The following is a 21,366-nucleotide window of genomic DNA, read 5'->3' on the forward strand; positions in this document are numbered from 1 at the left end:
TGTTCAACGAGCAGGTAGAGAGGAAGTGACGGTTTAAATAGGGAAGGAAGTGGGAGGAGTGAGGGCGCGGGTCAACTCCCAAAACTAAGCTATAATACATAGCTCCACGTATTTATTTGATTCAGCAATTTCACACCCACATATTATTTTTACAAACATGGTTATTTATGAACCCATTCTATAGTACTTCTATGGCACTGCTAAAATGTCCCTCTTTAATGCCTTTACTACATGTCTTTTACTATGTAATCTTTGGGCGATGATAAACTATTACAGATTTAAAAGAAGGTAAAATACTGACATAAACCTGCAACTACAAGTTTTAAACTTTGATGAGTAAACGACAAATAGAAACGGTGTAAAATATCTTCTGGATGTAGAGACTATAAACAAATGTGCATGCTTAAAGCAAAAGTCTTTTTTTTTTCATTTAATTTAAAAACAGGAGTATTCCTGATTGAGGCGGGGTCAAAATATTTTAATAAACAGCATTCATGTGTTTCTGTGATCATCCCTGCAAAGCCAAATGTGTTTATTCTAGAGGGATATACATGTATATGGATGTGTTTATCCAGGTCTTGCCGGGAGTTTTTTTTTTCCACCCACTATAGCTTTAGCTGGCTCCCTAAGCAAATGTGGCACTGCTAATGGTGTTGATACTAGAGCTTCTGCGAACATGGAGATATCAGAAGAGCAAGCTCAATCAGTCTTCGTCTGCTCATTTACGCATTGCTGAAGCAAAGAACTACAGAATTAGAACTGAAGAGAGCAGGCAGGTCTTTGCTAAAATGGCCAGAATCATCCATCTAAAAAGGAGACCACACCGTAATGCACGTTTTAAAAGTATGTTTTATAAACACTTGGTATAATTACACTGCAGTGCCAATTACAACACTCTAATACTTTTCCCTGTCTCGGTCACATACAGTACACTCTAAGAAATATAAGTACAGATTTGTACTTAAAAGAGTACAAAGCTTGTCGCTGGGGCTGTACCTTATATTAAGGTTCAAAAAAGTACCTTTCAGTGAAAGTCCTTTTTTGTACCCATGGTTTTTGTGCCAGTATAGATTATAAAGATTATAAACATTGTCATCAACTAAAAATGGCTCAAAAACTTGATGATACAAAATTGTCTGGCTTTCAAATAAAAAATGTGCAATTTAAATATATACTGTTCATTAGTACAGTGATGCAGAATACTGAATGTACCTTTTGGCTGGTTAAATGGTACAAATCTGTACTTATTGCTGTTAGAAATGACTTTGTACTTCAGAGGGAACAAATCTGACCCTGTAAAGACCAATATTGTACCTTTGAGGGTACAATTATAAAGAATGTACCTTCGAGTACAAAAAAGTACTCATGTCGTACCTCTGTTTTTTAGAGTGTATATGTTCAACAGGGGTTACTAGCCCTGCTCCTGGAGAGCCACTGTCCTGCAGGTTACACCTCCATCCCAAATCTAACACCTCCTATTCAACTGATCATGTATTTCTTCAGGCAACAATGGGATGGATTTGATCAGGTGGGGTGGATTTGTGGTTGGAGCTTAAATCTGTTAGAAGGTAGCTCTCCAGAAGCAGGGTTGGTGACCCCTGATCTGCACACATTCTGCAGTATTTGTGAGTCAAGTGTGAGGTTTGTCTAACAGCAAAAGATCCAAGTCTGCTGATGTCCCACAGGGCAATCCATCCATCCATCTTCTGTCCCTTCAGCCTTCACACAAATATCTACATATTTTTCTTTCTTTTACAACTCCTGTTTGTCTTATTTCAGCATTACTCTTTGCTGAGACCTAATTCTTAAGGAATTGTATTTAATGGTTAACAAATTTATATAATAATCTGTCTGATTCAATAGACTTTCAGGCACCTGCTAGCCAGAATAAATCAGGCAGAGCTGAGGCGGTCAGACGCCTTGTAGGCTCCTTGCAGGTCCTGATTTTACGAGTGTAATAAAAAGCCAGTCTGTTTCTGGCCAAGCTCTGCTAATATGGTCAGCCCCAGGGACCACCATCTAGACGAAGTGAGTTGTTATAGCAGCACAGCACCTACATAAGAACAGGCTGTGTATGTGCCAGAATCGAATATGTTGTGATACCAACAACAAAATAATCACAAGCAGATGAGGAAACAAAGCATGTGCATATAAATTGGTGAGATGTAAAGATGTAAAGGCTATTGAATGAGAAAAGCTCTTAAAGATGTGAAACAGGTTGTGAAATGTGTTTAAAGTGTTCCCAGGTGTTGATTTATAGGGTTTTCCAGAGTTATATTGCGCATGTTGTTTAATCTTAATGCTTAGAAGTCTTGAGTTATTATTCTCATTTTGCTTTTATGTATCTAAATAGATATAACGTTATGCAAAACTACATTTACATTTGATTTCCATTCTGTAATAACAGGTTAGAGTCTGCAAATCTGACTTTTTTTCTGTTAAAATGCAAACCAAACACACTGCTTATAAATTTACACCTTCAAAAACAGGCCAAAAATGCTCTTTAAAAATAATAAACTCATTGTTTTATAAAGTATAAGCAATAGCCTAAATATTGAGAATCAAATTGTCTTAAATTTTACATTACATTTTACATTTAAGGTATTTAGCAGACGCCCTTGTCCAGACAACTTAAAACAGTGCTTTATTGTTACTTCAAAATATCCATAGCTAGTTTGTAAAGACTAGGATCAAGAGATACACAGAGCTCACACCCTTGGAGTTTTTTTTTTTTAATTAGTTTGAGAATTCTTTAAATTAACACCATAAATAAAAAAAAAATCTCTTACTATGTGACTTGTATCATATTCTAAAGATTATTATTAAAGATTATTCTTCAGTAATAACATGTAGAACAATAAAAACAGCTTTGGTTTTATTACATTTATACAATAAGTAAGGGATGCTAGTCCGGAACCACCAGTGGTTTCACAGAGCATCAGGGGCTAAGGGTTAAAACCCCAAGCTTTCCGCAATGTCAAACTCAAAGTGAGCATTTGGCATGTGTTTATTATTCCTCTCATTCAGCCTCTCCATCACCCCCTCACTCTCTCTTTCTCTCTCTTTCTCATCTCCTCTAACCGCCCACAACCATAAATCCCCCCTTGTAGAGTACAGCTGGACTTACACAGGCAGATGCCCGCGAGCAGACGCAGGCCGTTCTCCGGAGGGAAGCAGGTGGGGAACAGGGGCTGCAGGACGTAGTTGGAGAAGGTCAGAGCGATGACTGCCTGGTTAGTGGGGTAGATTACCAGCACAGCGATCCACAACCTCAGGAACCTGTAACACACAAGCGCACACACCCACAAACACAAACATGAACACCATGTTCAATTCTACAGCGTAACCCACTACAATGTAGTAGATTCTGGTTACTTTTTTAATGTAATTGTGGAGACAAAAGACAACATAAAGAGAAGAGCACACCAGCACACTACAAGATCTCAGTAGGTTTAGCACAGGATGCAAAACAAGGAAGAAAATAAGGAACTGCTGACTTCATGTATAAAATATGATAACACAGGCAATTATGGACAGAACAGAACCGGTTCGCCTGTCCTAATTAATAACGTGACTGAAATTTGAAGTGTTCCAATGCACCTTCACTGCTTAGATATAGCTAATTACCTCAAAACCTGTTTTTATAAAAATGTATAGCAGACACAGAAGAACATTGCAACAGATATTGCTAAACATCTGGTCATCTGTAGGAGTCTCAAACCACAGAAAGACATTAAAACATGTTCTAGCACATTTGTAATAAATGTCCTAATTATGTGTAATTATGTAAGCATTATATACAAAACAATGTGTAATTTATATGTGGTTCAACCAATCAAAATCTAAATCAATGAAAAATTCAACATAGTGAATTTATTATTGTTGTCTTATACACCCTAAAATCTGAATCTGATGGACAGCTGAGCTCTATTGTCACGGTCACAAGATCTTTTACGTCAAGAAACATGCTGACTATAGAAATACAGAGGTTTAAGGAAATCATTTGATGGAATGGGAAAGCAAGGTTGTTGAATGACAGCAAGTTTTGTACAGTGACTTTATATAATCATATTTATTTTTTATTTGACTAGGAGTATCCTAGACTCTTTATGTCTACACAGACCCCTAACCTATAGGGATCATAAAAAAGAAAGAGTGGAATTTTATGAGAGCTATTGGGTTTCTAGCCTGATTTTCACAGGACATATGTAGTGTTTATTTCTGTTTTCCATCCAAATGAATGTACTTGGTGTAAACAGGCCAATGTAATGCATTGAGAATCAACATTACTAGAAAAGCTATTAATGGAAGCTGCCTATTCATGGAAGCTATGTAAGAAATGAAACACAAACAGGAGAACCGGCTTCTAGATCAGTGCATAAGGGCGCCAACAGCATCACTGATTCTCATTGGTATGTGAATAATTCATAAGACTATTATAAGCTCAGTGTTATTAGTGAATGCCCTCTCAGAGAACTCCAGCAGTCATCAACTGATTTGGAGACACTTGTACTATCACACTGAGAGAGGGTTATGGGAGGTCAGGTGGAGTAAGATTTAGCTGTGTGGAAGGATGAAAACAGCAGGGGGAAAACAGCAGCCACTTTCCATTCATTTTCCATTTGCACTTTGATAACTTTGTTAGCTTAATGTTTGCAATTCCTCATTCAACTGAGCTTTCAAACATGATGTCTTTACACGGCTGATGCTGCGAAATTCAAAAGCGTTTAATAAAACGACTGCAAATGCATTAGCAAATGATCATAGGGTAATTAACTGGACAGAGGAAATAATTAGTCAATTAATTATCCCAGAACAGGGTTACAATCTTTGAATTGCCATTAAAGAGTGTTTAAACACTTATTAGAGATAACCTCTTATTCAGGACACAGCTTAAAATAAAATTAAGCTTAAAATTAACACTTCCTGTACTTCTCACCCTGCCAGTCCTCCGAAGATGTCCTTCACATAAGAGTAGTCACCTCCAGACTTGGGGATGGTGACGCCCAACTCAGCGTAGCAGAGTGCCCCGATGGCTGTGATAACTCCTGTGATGATCCACACGATGAGTGCTAGACCAACAGAGCTGGCGTTCTCCAGAACACCTTTAGGGCTGACGAAGATGCCTGATCCAATAATGTTACCTGGAACCAAAGAACAGAGAGGGGTTAATAAATAGTTATTTTTTTTTATTCTGAGCGTTTATATTTTGGAGAATCCTATAAAAGCATTTTTATTACACACAAGACACATCTTAGCTGGAATAAAGAAAGCTAGTCGAGGAGATAATTGCTAATATATATTAATATAGATTTCACAAGTTGTTTACTACAATACTGAAATATTATCAGCAAAACTTCCAGGTTGTGCATTAAGGGCTTGAGCTGAATCATTTCAGATTGAGATAAGGGTGTAACACACGTAGCAGTCAAAGGGCAAAGTGATAACACATCCTCTTAAAGTAAATTCATCAAAGTCTTTCCTGAAGACCTGAACAGGGTAGCAGAGGCTACTAGGGCCGCCTCTATTAAATATACCACTAATTGGCCTCATCTAATGATTATTTGGATGAGTAATTAAGTAATCAGAGATTAAAACAATAAAATAATTAAGCAATAAAAATACTGATATAAACTAAAACAACCCTTGCTTATCATTTTAGTTGCATTAGACTGCATTAATGGAGAATGACAAAGTACCAAAACTTCAAAAAGCTCACATTTTTATGATATATTCACAAACTGAGTTTTGTCTAGCTTACATAATTTAAATACACTGATGTGCCAAAATCTCGGGACAGGAATTAGTATTGTGTCCCATGAATTTTGCCATGTCTTATGGAATCCATCGAACACTGGGATATATATTTTCGGCCTCAAGCTATAAATGTGGGTGTGATTTCTGCAAAAGTCACTTAATATGATGGTAGGAAATCCTAGCCATATGCTGCTGGTCACAATCATTGCCACAAACTGCACTGTCCACTGAGGGTGGTAATACCTTCTCTTATTTTTTTCCTGGAATACTCTTGACTCTGTGAATTAAGGAATATTAAATACCCCCTGCACAACTTATATAGGGATATACAGAATATCCCTCCATCTGGCCACTACCCACTTCAGTCCTAACTCCAACTCGATTGATTGACACTGCCTTGCCAAGAGCACTCTGGCCAATATATAATCAGCAGCACTCACTTGACAATATAACACCTCACAACTTATACAGGTGGGAGCATTCCCAAACCGCCCCTGAGGAAACATTTTACAATCAATTTACATACCAGTACTATCCCATGACTTTCGACATGTCAGTGTATTATGCTGTTTTTATTCTATGACAGTTTTTTTTTTACAACATAGTGGAATAAATTGAATCATAACTGCTGTATCATGGCGTGTATTGTATGGGCAGGTTCTTCGTTTAAAAAAAATTAAGAACTCATTTTTAATTGATTAACTGTGACAGCACTAGCAGCACAGCACAGATGGCCCTACAAACACAGTAATTGAGTTCAGGAACTAAATGGGCAGAACAGAAAATAGAGACATTTTGGATGTGGCAGGCAGGAAGAAGAAAAAGGCGATCAATGGAGCACACAGAGTGGAGACATTAATATCAGCAAGAAGTCTGTGCCTTCAGCCTGGCAGAGAAAAATGGGGTGATATTAAAGAGACCAGCGAGGTAGAAAAAGGCAGGGACCTGGCTGTGTTAATCAAGAGGAAATGAGCTTGTCAAGAGAAAAGAGAGAGAGAGAGTGAGAGCGAGAGACGGAAAGCTGAAGGCCAGCAGACAGAAAGAGTAATTTGCTGAGTCAGAAATGAGGATGAGACACGGTGGGGTGAATGGGTCCACACTGGCTAATTCTTTGTGTGTGTGAGAGAGAGAGAGAGAGAGTCTAAGAGAGTGAGAGAGATAGAGAGAGCTTTGCATGATATGTGGCCTGTGAATGAATAGCTTACGAGTGTGTTGCTACATGCATGCATGCACACGTGTGTTTTAACCTGAACAATACTCTTGACACCCTCCATCGCCATCAGATGTGCATGCTTACTGAGAAGAAGCTCCAGGGACAAAAGGGAAAAGGAAAATAACGGATGCACATGAAAAGGACTGGGTGACCTTTATCCCGGGACGCCTTTACTGTCCCCTCGCTGGATGCTGAACACGAACAGCGCTCTTTCCTCTGATCCTGAACTTACGGTCAGCTTCCCAGACAGAGATTCTAATCGCTCAGCGTTAAAGAAAAACAACTACAACTAAAAAAAACTGCACAGATCTGCAGGATTGAGGCCTAGCTGGGTCAAGCAAGCTCAAGCCTTTTGCAGATAACTAGGCCAAAGTTCACACGAAGATGAAGGAATCTCTGCAGCTGAGTGTAGAGGAGAAGAACTGTTATGACGGTAAGTGGTACACTCTAAAAAACAGAGGTACGATATGAGTACTTTTTTGTACTCGAAGGTACACTCTTTATAATTGTACCCTCAAAGGTACAATATTGGTCTTTACGGGGTCAGATTTGTTCCCTCTGAAGTACAAAGTCATTCTTAACAGCTATAAGTACAAATTTGTACCATTTAACCAGCCAAAGGGTACATTCAGTATTCTGCATCACTGTACTAATGAACAATATATATTTAAATAGCACATTTTTTATTTGAAAGCCAGACAATTTTGGATCATCAAGTTTTTGAGCCATATTTAGTTGATGATAACGTTTATAATCTTTATGATCTTTACTGCCACAAAAACCATGGGTACAAAAAAGGACTTTCACTGAAAGGTACTTTTTTGTACCTGAATATAAGGTACAGCCCCAGCGACAAGCTTTGTACTCTTTTAAGTACAAATCTGTACTTATATTTCTTAGAGTGTAGTTACAAGCATTAAACCTACAATAATAATCTCCTGTTCATTCTCATCTTTCAATTTTACAACTGCTATATCCCTATGTATTAGCACCTACACGTCTGGCTGATCTGAGAAGTGCCAGTAAAAATCATTAAATCATGTGAATCACAGTTGAATCATGGCTGATTCATAAGTGGTGAGAAAACACCTCCACTTACGGCTGGTCTCACATTGATTGCCTTATTGTATGCAAGACAAAAACAACCAATCTAGAGTCTGTTATTACTACGATATTTCATCAGGCTTTTGCCACTAAATTCCGCATAACATTACATAACTGTAGAAGTGGCACGCTTAAGACCCACACAAGACCCACAAAGTGGATTGAGCAAATCTGTAAATCTGGTTCCTGCTAGCTCTCTCTCTGGTTTTAATTCCCAGAATCACAGCGGTTCAGTGCTAATTGACTTCAGACAAAGCGGACCCAAATACTGGTTAGGGCCAGTTTTGCACAGAATTCCTTTCACACAGCTTTACAGAGCTGATGTACCAGCTCTAACACAAGTGGAGTCCATGCAGTGCTGACTCCAGTGGAACACACTGTGCACAAGGGCTTCCTGTGCACACTACTTCTGCTCACTTCCTCTTTCTGTGTGTTTCTGATTTGTGCACAATAGCAGATAAGAGTAGCAGCAGTGATTGTACAACTGCAGGTACTCTACGACAGCAAGCATGCACCCATGCAGCATTCAATTGCAGACAATAGACAGTAAAATGAGAAATTGATGCTCATTTAAAATAATGTTTAATGCTGTAGTTGTAAATGATAGATCAGATGTTGTTTTAACTGACATTAGTCTTTTGGCCTAGTACAAGTCTAGCTAGTGCAGCTGAATAGCATAGTAAACTTGAAACACAGTATTGTGTAAACACATATTGTTGTCTATGGCCAGTATTGACCAAATAATCACCATGCTGGTGCATTTTAAATCATTTTGGTATTTTGACATAAACAAAAAATGCTACTTCTTCATACTATTTTGACTGAGGGTTTTGCTAATGTTTTGTAAAGCTAATTTTAAAACATTATCAATGAACATGTTGAATATGTGAATAGGTCAATTTACTATAGGGGCATTCATGCTTAAAAAGCAAAAGGATAAAAATATGGCAACTGTCTGCTAGGCTTTACGCATAATATATCATAAATGATGCAAAAATGTTTTATCTTGTTTTAAAATTTTAATTGACAGTTTAATTCTGGAGGTTGTTTTTATTTAAAACCAAATTCTATGATTAACAAACCAGTAGTTCCAAAATTACTTGGAATAAAATTGTTTTATATTGCTATCAATTAAAAGTTAAGAAGGTTTTCTTCTATAAATTTGTTTTTTGGTTGTTATGGAGATTTTGTTCCAACAGTTCCAACCTATAATAGTCCAAATATAGCAAAATGCTTCCTCTAGGAGACACATTTAAGTCAGTATGAGATGTCACTGTGTCAGCTTTTGTTCTTATCTGTGGCTTGTTTGCAGCAGCTTGTACCTGCCATGCTATACGTTCACAGGCTGTAAAATTTCAGTGTGATTCCACTATCTCCATTATGTTCTCTTGTAGTAATAAATCTCCCCAACAGGCTGCCTACTGCTAATCCCCTCCAACCCCCTATTGATTCTCTGCTGCTGCCTTATAATCTCCTGCTCGACAGCGTTTTATCTGCCAGTGTGTTTGATCACCAGCCTTGAAGTGTACATAGGCTTTCCACTGCAAGCCACAGCCAATCAGTAGTATTTATGAGTTGACTTATTTCATTCTGAAAAGGGAAGGATATATGACTACATTTATTGAGCATGATAACTGGTTCACAGGTACATGACGCTCAGAGCAATGTGCAATTTTTTTCTAAGTGTCAGCAGGAAGCAAAAGCAGGTTGTGGTCACAATGCGCTGTGGAAGAAGAACAGAGCGTGTGTAGAATGTATGTAGCTATTTTTGTAAAATGTAACCTCCAGCTTGCAGGTTGAGCTAACATATAGCTCTTTGTGATTTCTATATAAAGGATTTTACACACAAACAGAACATATCCTGTCTAGAAAAAATGCATTGAACTCTATTAATATTATGCACCAACAATAGCTACTGCAGACTGCATCTTACAATGCACAATATGTTCCCAAAAAGCCTCTTCCGCACTGTGAAAGCACAGCATTGTGCCTTTTCAGTTTCTTTTGAACCAGCAGCTTTCATTTCTGCTTCCAAACCCATTCCACATCTGTGCTGCGAGGACTGAATCAATATTGACGACACCACTTAGGCAGCACTTTCATCTTTTTTGGGACTTGAACCAACAAATCTCTGACCTGTTCTCAGGGTTACTGTACTTTGAAGTGAGCTCCGATTAATCTATTCTTGAAATGATGGGCGAATGTACATTTATGGTAACTGAAACCTCACAGACAAGATTAGCCTATAGTAACCTTCACAAGCTAGATCCTCACAGCCAGTGAGCAGCTACTGTACACTCGACTTGACGTCTGGATCAAGTCCAGGTAGCCCAGCAGCTAATCCATCCTTTAGCACCCCTTAGCTGAGCCTGAATCTAATCTGCGTCAAGTTGGCTAAAGCAAGGCAGCAGAATGAATGAATGAGCTCACTGCGACTACCTCCTCTTAAGGGTCTTGATGAGGCCGTTTTGCTCCACATTTGAGTGCTTATACTGTATTCACACCTGTCCAAACAATTTGCATCAAGGGAGAAACAAACCAGAGTCTAAACTCACCAGCTAAAAAGTCTCTCTTTTATTTAACATGGCAGATATTTAACAATAGTAGATATTTCATTAGCTAACTATGTTTTCAACACTCAGGCCCAGCTGGATGTCCCAGTAACCATCAAAAGACAATAAAATGAAATAAGACAAGATAATCCTTTATTTGTCCAAAATTCATAAATGGACAAAATAGCTTAAAAATCTTAAAAACAAAGATACTTCAAATTGTTCGTGACAGAACGAAAGAACCACTTTTGGTTTCCTAATTTACCAACTATTGATGTAACAGAGAGAAAGATTTTTAAGTGTGGTTACTATGCACAAATGAAAGTAAGGAGAAACTAACATCTGGAATAATGGGGTAAGAAATGAGGGATAATGATGCAATTGCGTTGGCAGCGCTGGCAGTGGCAATGTTGGCAGGAGATGTATACAGTGATGTGTGTTGGCATAGTTACAAAACAGGTTACAATACATTCATATTTTATGTACTAATGTGCCAAATCCACACTATTTATATTAGCAGATAACCAGTAAATCATATCATTAGCATAAAGCACACAACTGGGATGCAGTCACTTTGCAGTCTTTGTAACCTGTGACTGCTCAAGGTGTTTAAAGTACAAAGTAACACTCTTATTGGGTATATGGATCTCATTTGTAGCTTTGTTTTGTGATATCAATACTACCATGCCAAATACCATGATAACCATCAACTAACAATATATATTGTGTATCCACATCCTGTGGAAAAAACACCATAATCTCCAGCCAGATTCACCTGGAGAACAGCCAGTTAGAACTAATGCTGCATTATTACAAAGGCATTACCTGGGCTAGAGGCCAAATCCTCTGTGCTGTTAGTGAAGAGGCTGATATGGACTGGAGCGATACCTGGAAGCGGTTCTAATGTTTTCTGAGAAACTCAGTGAAGCGAGCACAGAACAAAGCCTGGCTAGTGGGCATCTGCAAGACATAATTTGACATTCACCTGATAATGATATTCACGTGGGAAGCGTGTGGATGAGCGACCAGGCCAAGGGTAGAAAGGTGAATTGGTCCACTATTAATAACAGTCCTTTAGAGGCTGAAATGTTGAATGAGCCTATTTTAGAAGGGTTGTTATTGCAGCAGTTTAATTATGATTTCATTTTATCACTACATTAAACAACTCTCCAGCTTTGAGAATGAAAAAAAGTCATATCTGAACAGTAACCTCTGCACTCTAAAGGAAGGTTTGTTTAGTTGAAACCTGGGTCACGTTAAATTCCTGTTTGTTTGTGTGCACCACAAGTGTTGCACCTGCACCTGTTTGTCTTATGACCTATCAAAACAGACATCCAGACTCTTCTCTGTGCTGGCACCAAGGTGGTGGAATGAACTTCCACTGGATGTCAGAAGAGCAGAGTCACTCACGGTCTTCAAACGTCGACTGAAGACACATCTTTTCAAAGAGTTCCTAAACTAATAATAATAAATAAAAAAAAAAAAAAAAAAAAAAAAAAAAAGGTTCCTAGGGTTCTTAACATGATTAAGCTCTATGTATCTCTTGATCCTAGTCTACAAACTAGCTTTGGATATCTTAAGTAACTTTGAAGCACTGTTGTAAGTCGCTCTGGATAAGGGCGTCTGCTAAATACCATAAATGTAAATGTAAATGTAAATCATTAAGTAACTACTATGGTTGTTGCTTAATGGATATAGGTAATTAGGTAAAAAATAAATATATTTCATTCATTTGGTTGAATTTTTTCTATGCCACCTCATAAGAAAACTACTGATACTAATGGATATACTGTTATTATTTCTACTCTGATTTATGAATGATTCTTTTCAATGCTCTTCTGTTAAATAACAACACAATTTATTGAAAGGAAACTCAATAAATGCCTGTCAGAGAATCCCACCCTTTGAATATGAGGGGTTAATATTATGTTCTAGTGAAGAAGTTCACATTGCATGCAGATTTCAGTACTAAAGGTCTAAACATAAGCCTATAATAAAGAAACAACCAATCTGGCCTCAGATCAGACTGCTAAAAGCCCAAATTCTACAAGCGTCATCCTATCTGCCGTGAATGATCTCCCCCTTGAGATCCCTCAACGTGTTCAGACTATTCAGTTTCCATAGAAACCTTCCAGCCATGCTTTTCTTCAAGGTCACTCTCACCTGGCTCTTACAATCCCGCGAGAGCAAGAACCACTCCTGCACTGATTCCCAGCCATCTCTCCTCCTCCAAACACAAACATTAGCCATTATCCAATCTGCACTAAAACTGGTCTTAGATCAGTGCAAAAGAACAACTGCTTCCAGGACAGACGTCTTTCTGTACTGTGCCCTCTGTTACTATTTAGTGCACAGATGACCTTAGAGCCTGGCTTTAATGGTTCTGTTAGTGGAGTTTGATATCAGCTGGATCCATAGACCTGCCTACAATGTTGTGCCTCATCAACCAGCTTAATCAACCCACACAAAGGAGTCAATGGACCTCAATGGAAGAGAGTTACTCAGCAATAGCAAAGGCTACTCGATGAGCCTATCTGTCTGTGCTTGTGTGGAAAAACAAACCATGAGGAAAAGCTTTGGATGAGAACACCCCCTCTGGCTTGGAACGTTACCCTCCACAGTCAGCTGAGGAGCGCAGGCTGCTGTGTATGTGTGTGCGAGATAGAGAGGAATGAGACTTGGCTATTTACTGTAAAAAAAAAACTATTGTGAGTCCTAGGTGACATCCTGATAGAGTCCCCTAACAATGAAAATTTCTGATATTTTACTCACAAAAATGTGACATAAATGTTAAGCAAAAAATAGCAACATATACTGCAAGCCTAAACACCTGTTTTTAACACTGACAGAAAGAAATGTTTTTTAAAATGTGTGTGTTTGAGGAAAAGAGCTGGTTCAAGCAAAACGGATCACACTGTGTTTGTCCTCTTAGGCTTAGGATTGTACCCTTACCAGTCAGCTGACCAGTGTGACTGCTGTGTGAGAGGGTGTGTGATAGAGCTGCCTTCTGATGTAGGCTACACACCCCATGAAAAGAATTTACTATCATACTAACTACTTGGGGCGTGCCATATCTTATCATTAGTTTTCATTTATAAAACAATTTATGGGCTTGACATCAATGTGTTTGTGAAGTCCAAATTCACTGTAGGAACATTAACAATAATGTATAGTTTAAAATATCATTGCTTTTTACAGGGGTCTAAATGCATCATTATGCTTTCATATAATTAAATCAGTGACTATCATAAAATGGTTATTTGCAGGGGAATTATTTCGGGGACAGTAAATTGTTCAGTAAAGAATAGTTATTCTGTCAGGCCAAGTAATTGTATTGTTATGCTATTATAGTATAATTTAGCCAGTCTTAGAAGTCCACCTTCTAACACCATTTCCATTTAAACCCTAATTACAGAATATGGATGGCCACCACAGAGTCCAGACCTTAACCCTATTGAGAATCTTTTGGATGTGCTGGAGAAGTCTTTGTGCAGCATCCAGACTCTACTACAGGGGTCACCAACATGGTGCCCGCGGGCACCAGGTAGCCCGCAAGGACCTTATGAGTAGCCCGCAGGCCTGGTCTAAAAATAGCATTTTTGTTGCTATTCTTTTTTTTTTAAATCACAGTTGCATTGATGTAATTTTAGATTATATTACATTAATATTAGCTTAGAGATAGCCTATAGTTTATATATTATTATACAATATAATGTAATATAATATGTAATATTATATTAAAATATAATATAAAATGTAAACACTTGCAGAGATTTATAATAATAGTGTTGCCTATTGATATCTGTGTCTTCACATAGATGAATGTCATTAATTATTAATAATAACATATAATTAAAGGTAAATTGAGAAAATTTGTAATTTCACGAGTGTGTATCAAACTGGTAGCCCTTCGCATTAATTGGTACCCAAGAAGTAGCTCTCAGGTTCAAAAAGGTTGGTGACCCCTGCTCTACTATCATCAATGCAAGATCGTGGTATAAAAAACTGATGGAATACTGGATTGAAATAAATATTGTGCTATTGCACCATCAGTGCATAACTGTGGTCATTTATATAGCTATTTCCACCATATGCCTACAGGCTCAGCCAGTCTGCACCTTACCTTCTCACTCCATCCCCATTTAAACTATATTTACAGAATAACCAGATCCTTGAATTTTACAATATACTGCAGTATTAAAAACAGGTATTACTAGGCCTGTCACGATAATTAGGTTATCGACTTAAACCTAAGGAGTCTAAATGCATTATGATGCTATCATATTATACAGTATTTTACAGTAATACTTTTTGTATGCAATACTTTAGTCATTTATATAGCTGTAGATGTCCAACTTATACCTACAGGCTTAGCCAGTCTGCACCTTACCTTTTCACTCCATCCCTATTTAAACCCTATTTACAGAATAACCAAAACCCCTAATTTTAAAATACACTGCAGTATTAAACGCATGTATTACTATGCCGGTCACAATAATTAGGTTATCGACTTAAACCTACTTAAACATAAGGAGTCTAAATGCATTATGATGCTGTCATATTATAAGATTGATATTGCAAACACAATTATACAGTAATACATTTTGTATGCATAACTCTAGTCATTTATATAGCTATGTCTACAATATACCTACAGGCTTCTCACTCCATCCCAATTTAAACCCTATTTTCAAACAACAGCACTAAAAACAGCACTACTCACCCACGATGATCCCGCAGGCGCTGACCAGGCCAATCTCTTTCTTCAGTGCCACAGACTCTCCGGCAGGTTTACCGGCTGCAGCGGCTCCATCCCCGCTGCCTGTGGTCGCCACGCTCCCTCTTTGTCTCGGTCCATCCGTCATGTTCACGGGCTGAGCGGGGCACGCGCTGCTGCTGGTTGGCTCAGTGCTGGGTGTCGCTAGGATACGCTGCAGCTGTCTGAAGGTAGCGTCCGGCGAGTAAGCACGAAAACACGGCTTTGTGTGTTAAGATGAAGCCGGTACGGACAAAACACTGGAGTTTAACGCGTTTTTATGGCGTTTTCTCAGTTTCTTTCAGTTCCAAACGCGATAAAGACAAAGAAAAACACAACCAAAAATATCGTTAAGTTTTTCGTGTGGCCTTAAAAACCGTGAGGTAAACACAAGAGCATCGCGTATGCGGATGAACAGCGTACAAAACGGCGACACACCGCGATTAAATCACAAAAAACGATCGAAATACGAAAAGCCAGCTTCCTATTTCGAGTATTTTGTGTTTTATATATATTTATACAGCAGCAGTCAATGTGACTTCTCGAGCCAGGCGCTTTAAGTTAAGCTATATTCCAATAGGAATGATGTTAGTTTTTGTTTGTGTGCTGGTCTTGAGCCGTTTCTCTATCTACCAGAGTTCAATAGCTCAACCTGAGTCCTGCGTCCTCACGAAGATACAAAAACCGATACACGGAGAACACACAGAGAGCACCAAAATCCACGGTGGACTGAATTTCACAAACACCAGCGTCGTTCACGGAAAAACAGAAGAAAACATCCCAAACAGCTGGCTCGGTTCAGGTGTGAAATTCAGAAGGCACCTCCTCCTCCTCCTCCTCCTCCTCTCAGTAGCAGCAGCAGCAGTACAGGGGGGTGCTCGCAACAAGCACCGTGATGTGATGAGAGGAGCACCAGCTGCTCTTTAAAGACCTGCAGAGAGTGACGTTTGGAGGAGTTACCAGCCTTGGGTGAATCGTGAGTAGCAGTTGCAGTCTGTCCTGTTTGGCCGATACACACCCACCCACCTTCTCCCCCTCCCCCAGTAAAGCCGACCCTCCCTTTAATCACAACAATTCACCCCCCCCCCCCCCCAACATACACACACACTCATTCAATACCTGTTTTTATGAGAGTATCTACTATCAATGTCTATCAAAACAAATTACAAATACACATACACAAACACACAGAGACACACACACACACACCACACACATACACATAGGCTGTATATCTGAGAAATAGGTCATACACGTATTAAAAACCCTCTACACACGTACAATACACACATACACAAATAAATAAATCAGTGCACTATGCGTACACTCATTCACAGTTACTCGCAGTCTTACAGGAGTCCCACATGGAGAAACAAAGAAATTCCTGAACAGTAATAATAAAACATTATTACAGGAATGCCACATATACAAGATCCCTAAATCTTAGAGTATATTACAGTATTCAATGCATCTATAGAAAATTATATTAGAAAGTATTCAAACATTTCTATACAGAACATCTATAAGATTCATAAATCTTACCACATACTATAATGTTCAACACAGGTATTATAAATGATATTACTTAGTATTACAGCAGAACCATATGAAAAACTACAAGTATACTGTAGTATTCAACACGTGCATTAAAAATGAGACAGTATTACAGCAAAACTACATCCAGAAACGGCAAGATCCCTAAATCTTAGAATATATTACAGTATTTGAAGCATCTATTGAAAACTATATTAGACAGTATTAAAACACAACTATACAGAACATCTACAAGATACTTAAATCTTCTAACAAACTATATTATTCAGCAAATGTGTTAAGAATAATATTAGTCACTATTACAGCAAAACTATATGGAGAAACTACAAAATTCCTGAATCCTACAGTATACTGCAGCATTCAGCACAGAAATGACAGATTGAAATAAGACATATTACAGGAATAGAACATGCAGAAACTAGAAGATCCCTGAATCTTACAGCATATTATAGTTTTCAACAAACATATCATTAGTTAAAAAACATATAGAAAAACTACAAGATCCCTGAATCCTACAGTATACTGTAGTATTTAACACATGTATTAAAATTATGTTAGACAGTATTACAGCAAAACTATATCCAGAAACTACAAGATCCCTGAATCTTACATTATACTGCAGTATTCAACACAGGTTTTAAGAATGATAAATTTAAATTAAAATGTAAAACTGGGTCAACTTTGAGGGAGGGTCACATTTTGTTCAGCTCCCCAATATTCAAGTAAATAATGCATAATATAATATCCTGTTACTAAATGACTTGGAAAAATATATATATGTTTATTCATGTATTTGATTAAGGATCATAACCTTCAAGTTGGTCAAATTAAACTTTCTCCTCAACCCTTCTTAAACAATTTGTTCTAATTGTTCTAATTTGTTCTAAGGCTCACTGAGGCCTATGCCGTTTTATCCGTATATCATGTCCTTGTTATCTGTATACCTTATCTAGGAGCATTATTGGTGCTGTAAAACATCTTATTGGCACTAACCCTTGATGTATGAGTGACTCCTTCTTAGAAACTATTAATTTGACCCTGCATTGTGACTTCAACAGGTCTGTAAGCTGTATCTGAATCTGAAATATAATATTTTTTTCTGGATGAAGTCTGTACAGTGTTTCTTTGTATGTGTGCATGTATTAACATGCATGTAAGAAGTTGTTGCGTGTGTATAGTTTATGTGTTTGACCTTTAATATTTGAATGTTTCAAAGAAGTTTCAGACAACTATGATGGCTGACTGTGGTTGGTTATGTGGATATATTTACTTGCTTACAGATGTGTATCTTTTCAGATACCCACTGTCTTCCACCGTGATTAGACCAACACTTAATTTTTATAGAACAAAGTGCTATATTTGCTGTGATCATAGCATGCACTGATGTATGTGGAATTAAAACATTGATAAGATTGTAATCAATATCTCATAATCCTGTCAGACATCTAGCATTCAAAAGGTGAAAATGGGGGTGGGGGATAGATGGTGTTCCTTTTATATGATCAATTACTCAAAGATATGAACTTGTGAAAAGCCTGATATCAGACAGCCTGTCAGAAAATAATGAAGGAATGGTCGCAGTGTTCAAGCCGAGAACACTAAAGCACAACATAGCTAATCAGAGTAGTGTTAATCAAATGGCATATCACAGACAGAGAGAGAGAGGGGGGGGGGGGGGGGGGGCACATTTACCAATATAATAAGATCCATGTTTCCTCATTGCAACAAGAGAAATAAACACATTTGAACTGCTTACTAAAATGGAGATCAAAACTCAATACATTTGGTTCAGAATGACTTTATTTTGCTTCTGTCAATAAAGCTGTATAATAAAGCAGATTTACAGCTCTCTTAAATAGGAAAGTGGCATCATGCTTGCACAGCTGTCACCTCTCATACTGTAATGAGCTGTTACTGAAAATGTTATTCATATACAAACAAGGATCTTTTACCTAATGAACATGAGAACCTGCCAGTGTCCCATATATTATATTACACACTAAGAAAAGTAAGAACAGATTTGTACTTAAAAGGGTACAAAGCTTGTACCTTACATTGAGGTACAAAAAGTACCTTTCAGTGAAAGTCCTTTTTTGTACCCATGGTTTTTGTGCCAGTAAAGATTATAAAGATTATAAACATTATCATCAACTAAATATGCCTCAAAAACTTGATGATCCAAAATTGTCTGGCTTTCAAATAAAAAATGTGCAAAATGTGCAATTAAAATATATTTAGATTATTAGTACAGTGATTCAGAATACTGAATGTACCTTTTGTCTGGTTAAATGGTACAAATTTGTATTTATTGCTGTTAGAAATTACTTTGTACTTCAGAGGGAACAAATCTGACCCTGTAAAGACCAATATTGTACCTTTGAGGGTACAATTATGAAGAGTGTACCTTTGAGAACAAAAAAGTACTCATATCGTACCTCTGTTTTTTAGAGTGTATATACACTTACCAAACAATGCATTAGTAAGACTTATATTTCTGCTCAGTCATATAATTATCTAATCAGCAAATAGAGCAATGTATAAAATCTTGCAGACTACAGCCCACCAGCTTCAGTTAATATTTACATCAACCATCAAATGGAGCAAACATATGATCTTTTTGTGATTTTTAAGCATGAGTTATTGTTGGGGCCAGACAGACTGGTGTGAATATTTCCAAAAATACAAATCTCCTGGGATTTTTTGGTATAACAGTCTGTAACATTTACTCAAAATAGTAAAACAAAGAAAAAACATCCATTGAGCCTTGATGTTACCGATGAAAAAAGCCACAAGATACCTTGCTCATTTAAAAGGATTAGCAGAGAGTGGCTAGTAACTCAAATAACCAATGTTTACAATTATGATCAGCAGAACAACATCTCAAAATGTACAATACATTAACATCCAACTTTCAGCCAATAACATAAAGAGCCTGCAGTGGCATAGTTTTACCAAAACTGTTTAGACAGATTAGATGTGTTTTTACACCTGAAAGTCTAGGATAAATTGAAGAATGTGATACCTTGCATATATTTTGTTTGGTTAGTTTGGGTTTCTCACTGCAGTTCAATAAGTGCAGTAAGAATTTTGCTACTTCTTGTATCGGATGTCTGTATTCTTAAACCAGCTAATTTCCTTACTTGATGTTTTGCAAATTCTGCCTCCCTACCAGAATCCAACTCCCTTATACTTATGTGTACCATTTATTAATAAGGTTTTATTTACGGTTTGCACAGGAAATAGCCAGCATAAACTGTTGTATCCATACTCGTGCATGACTGGCGTCATGATTGGATGTTGTATGATTGGAGACAATAGCCTGCCTCAACTTCTTGTACTTGGTAATCCAAACCAAATCATCTGAAGAAGTGTTCATTCATTTTTTGTTCTTCTAAACTTAAAACCTAAGGTCCTTGCTAAACAAGGTCAGCGTGAAGGCACTTTAAGTCCTGTAACTGAGGTAGCAAAATAGCTCCAAAAATTAAATTGATACTGCAATACTTAATGTCCTACATACAACCTGGTAGACGTAAACATTGGCATTTTTGGAGAAACCTAACCAAAGCTTAACCGTAGAAACCAAAAAGAGCTTAATTTGTCCAGGTTAAATAAATAAACATATAGCTTTTGGGATTTTTTTGTATTTTGTAAAAAATACTTTATATAATCAGTTGCTTTTTTTGGTCTTTTTATGTTAGCCCTGCATCATTCTGTTCTTCCAGTAAAGTGAATAAATAAATAAATGCCAAATAGGTGTTTGTTAGGGACCCCCTTTCCATAATTAACACACACAAAAACAAACAGACACACAAACACAGAGACAGACACACACATATGCACATGCACTCAACTCATGACTCTCTTGTTCCCAAAGCTGGTTCAAACACAAAATTGGGACATTAGGTCACACGTAAGCAAGAATAATGCCATCTCAGCAGTCAGCAATCTGCCGCGCTCCTCACAGACACTTCACAGTCGTCATAAACAGCAGTGAGATTACACAATTTCATACTTTTACTTCTGTTTTTGGGACCTAGAGAAAATACCTCTTCCATATGCTGGTCTACTGCTACAGACTAGACTTAATTTGGTTAAATCAACATATTTGAACATTGAAATTTTGAATGAACGTTCTGATTGTTGTAACACTAAAGAACAAATACAGAAGCTGTTTAAACATAGGAGTGTGTTTCTTTGTCTATGTAAATTCATTCTAATCTTGTCTGCAATTATCTATTTTCTGGCATTTCAATCAATGAAACAGAGACAGGATAATAATGCACCAATACTTGTTTGGCTTCTGATTGGTTCCTGCTGCACCAGCACATGAGGAAATTGGTAGGAACAGGGTTTAATCCCTGATGGGCTTCTTCCTGTACAACGTTATCTGATTGACCCTTGTGATGAAGCAGGGGGATGGACTGTATGTG

General features: G+C 37.6%; 2 protein-coding genes across 2 annotated transcripts in view; one reads left to right on the forward strand and one right to left on the reverse strand.

Annotated features, from left to right (window-relative positions):
- slc7a8a (solute carrier family 7 member 8a) overlaps positions 1 to 16,234 on the reverse strand; it is a 28,965-nt gene extending 12,731 nt beyond the window's left edge. The window contains exons 1-3 of the mRNA XM_007233802.4: positions 15,350 to 16,234; positions 4,940 to 5,144; positions 3,128 to 3,279 (exon numbers count right to left, since the gene is read on the reverse strand). Coding sequence (XP_007233864.3) covers positions 3,128 to 3,279; positions 4,940 to 5,144; positions 15,350 to 15,491 — 499 coding nt within the window. The 5' untranslated portion in view covers positions 15,492 to 16,234. The remainder of the gene's footprint in view (positions 1 to 3,127; positions 3,280 to 4,939; positions 5,145 to 15,349) is intronic.
- Positions 16,235 to 16,273: 39 nt separating this feature from the next.
- LOC103042927 (E3 ubiquitin-protein ligase TRIM21) overlaps positions 16,274 to 21,366 on the forward strand; it is a 30,095-nt gene continuing 25,002 nt past the window's right edge. The window contains exon 1 of the mRNA XM_049482094.1: positions 16,274 to 16,358. The gene's annotated coding sequence lies outside the window, so the exon portion shown is untranslated. The remainder of the gene's footprint in view (positions 16,359 to 21,366) is intronic.

Source organism: Astyanax mexicanus, chromosome 8 (genome assembly GCF_023375975.1).
Source record: "Astyanax mexicanus isolate ESR-SI-001 chromosome 8, AstMex3_surface, whole genome shotgun sequence".
Lineage (NCBI taxonomy): Eukaryota > Metazoa > Chordata > Actinopteri > Characiformes > Acestrorhamphidae > Astyanax > Astyanax mexicanus.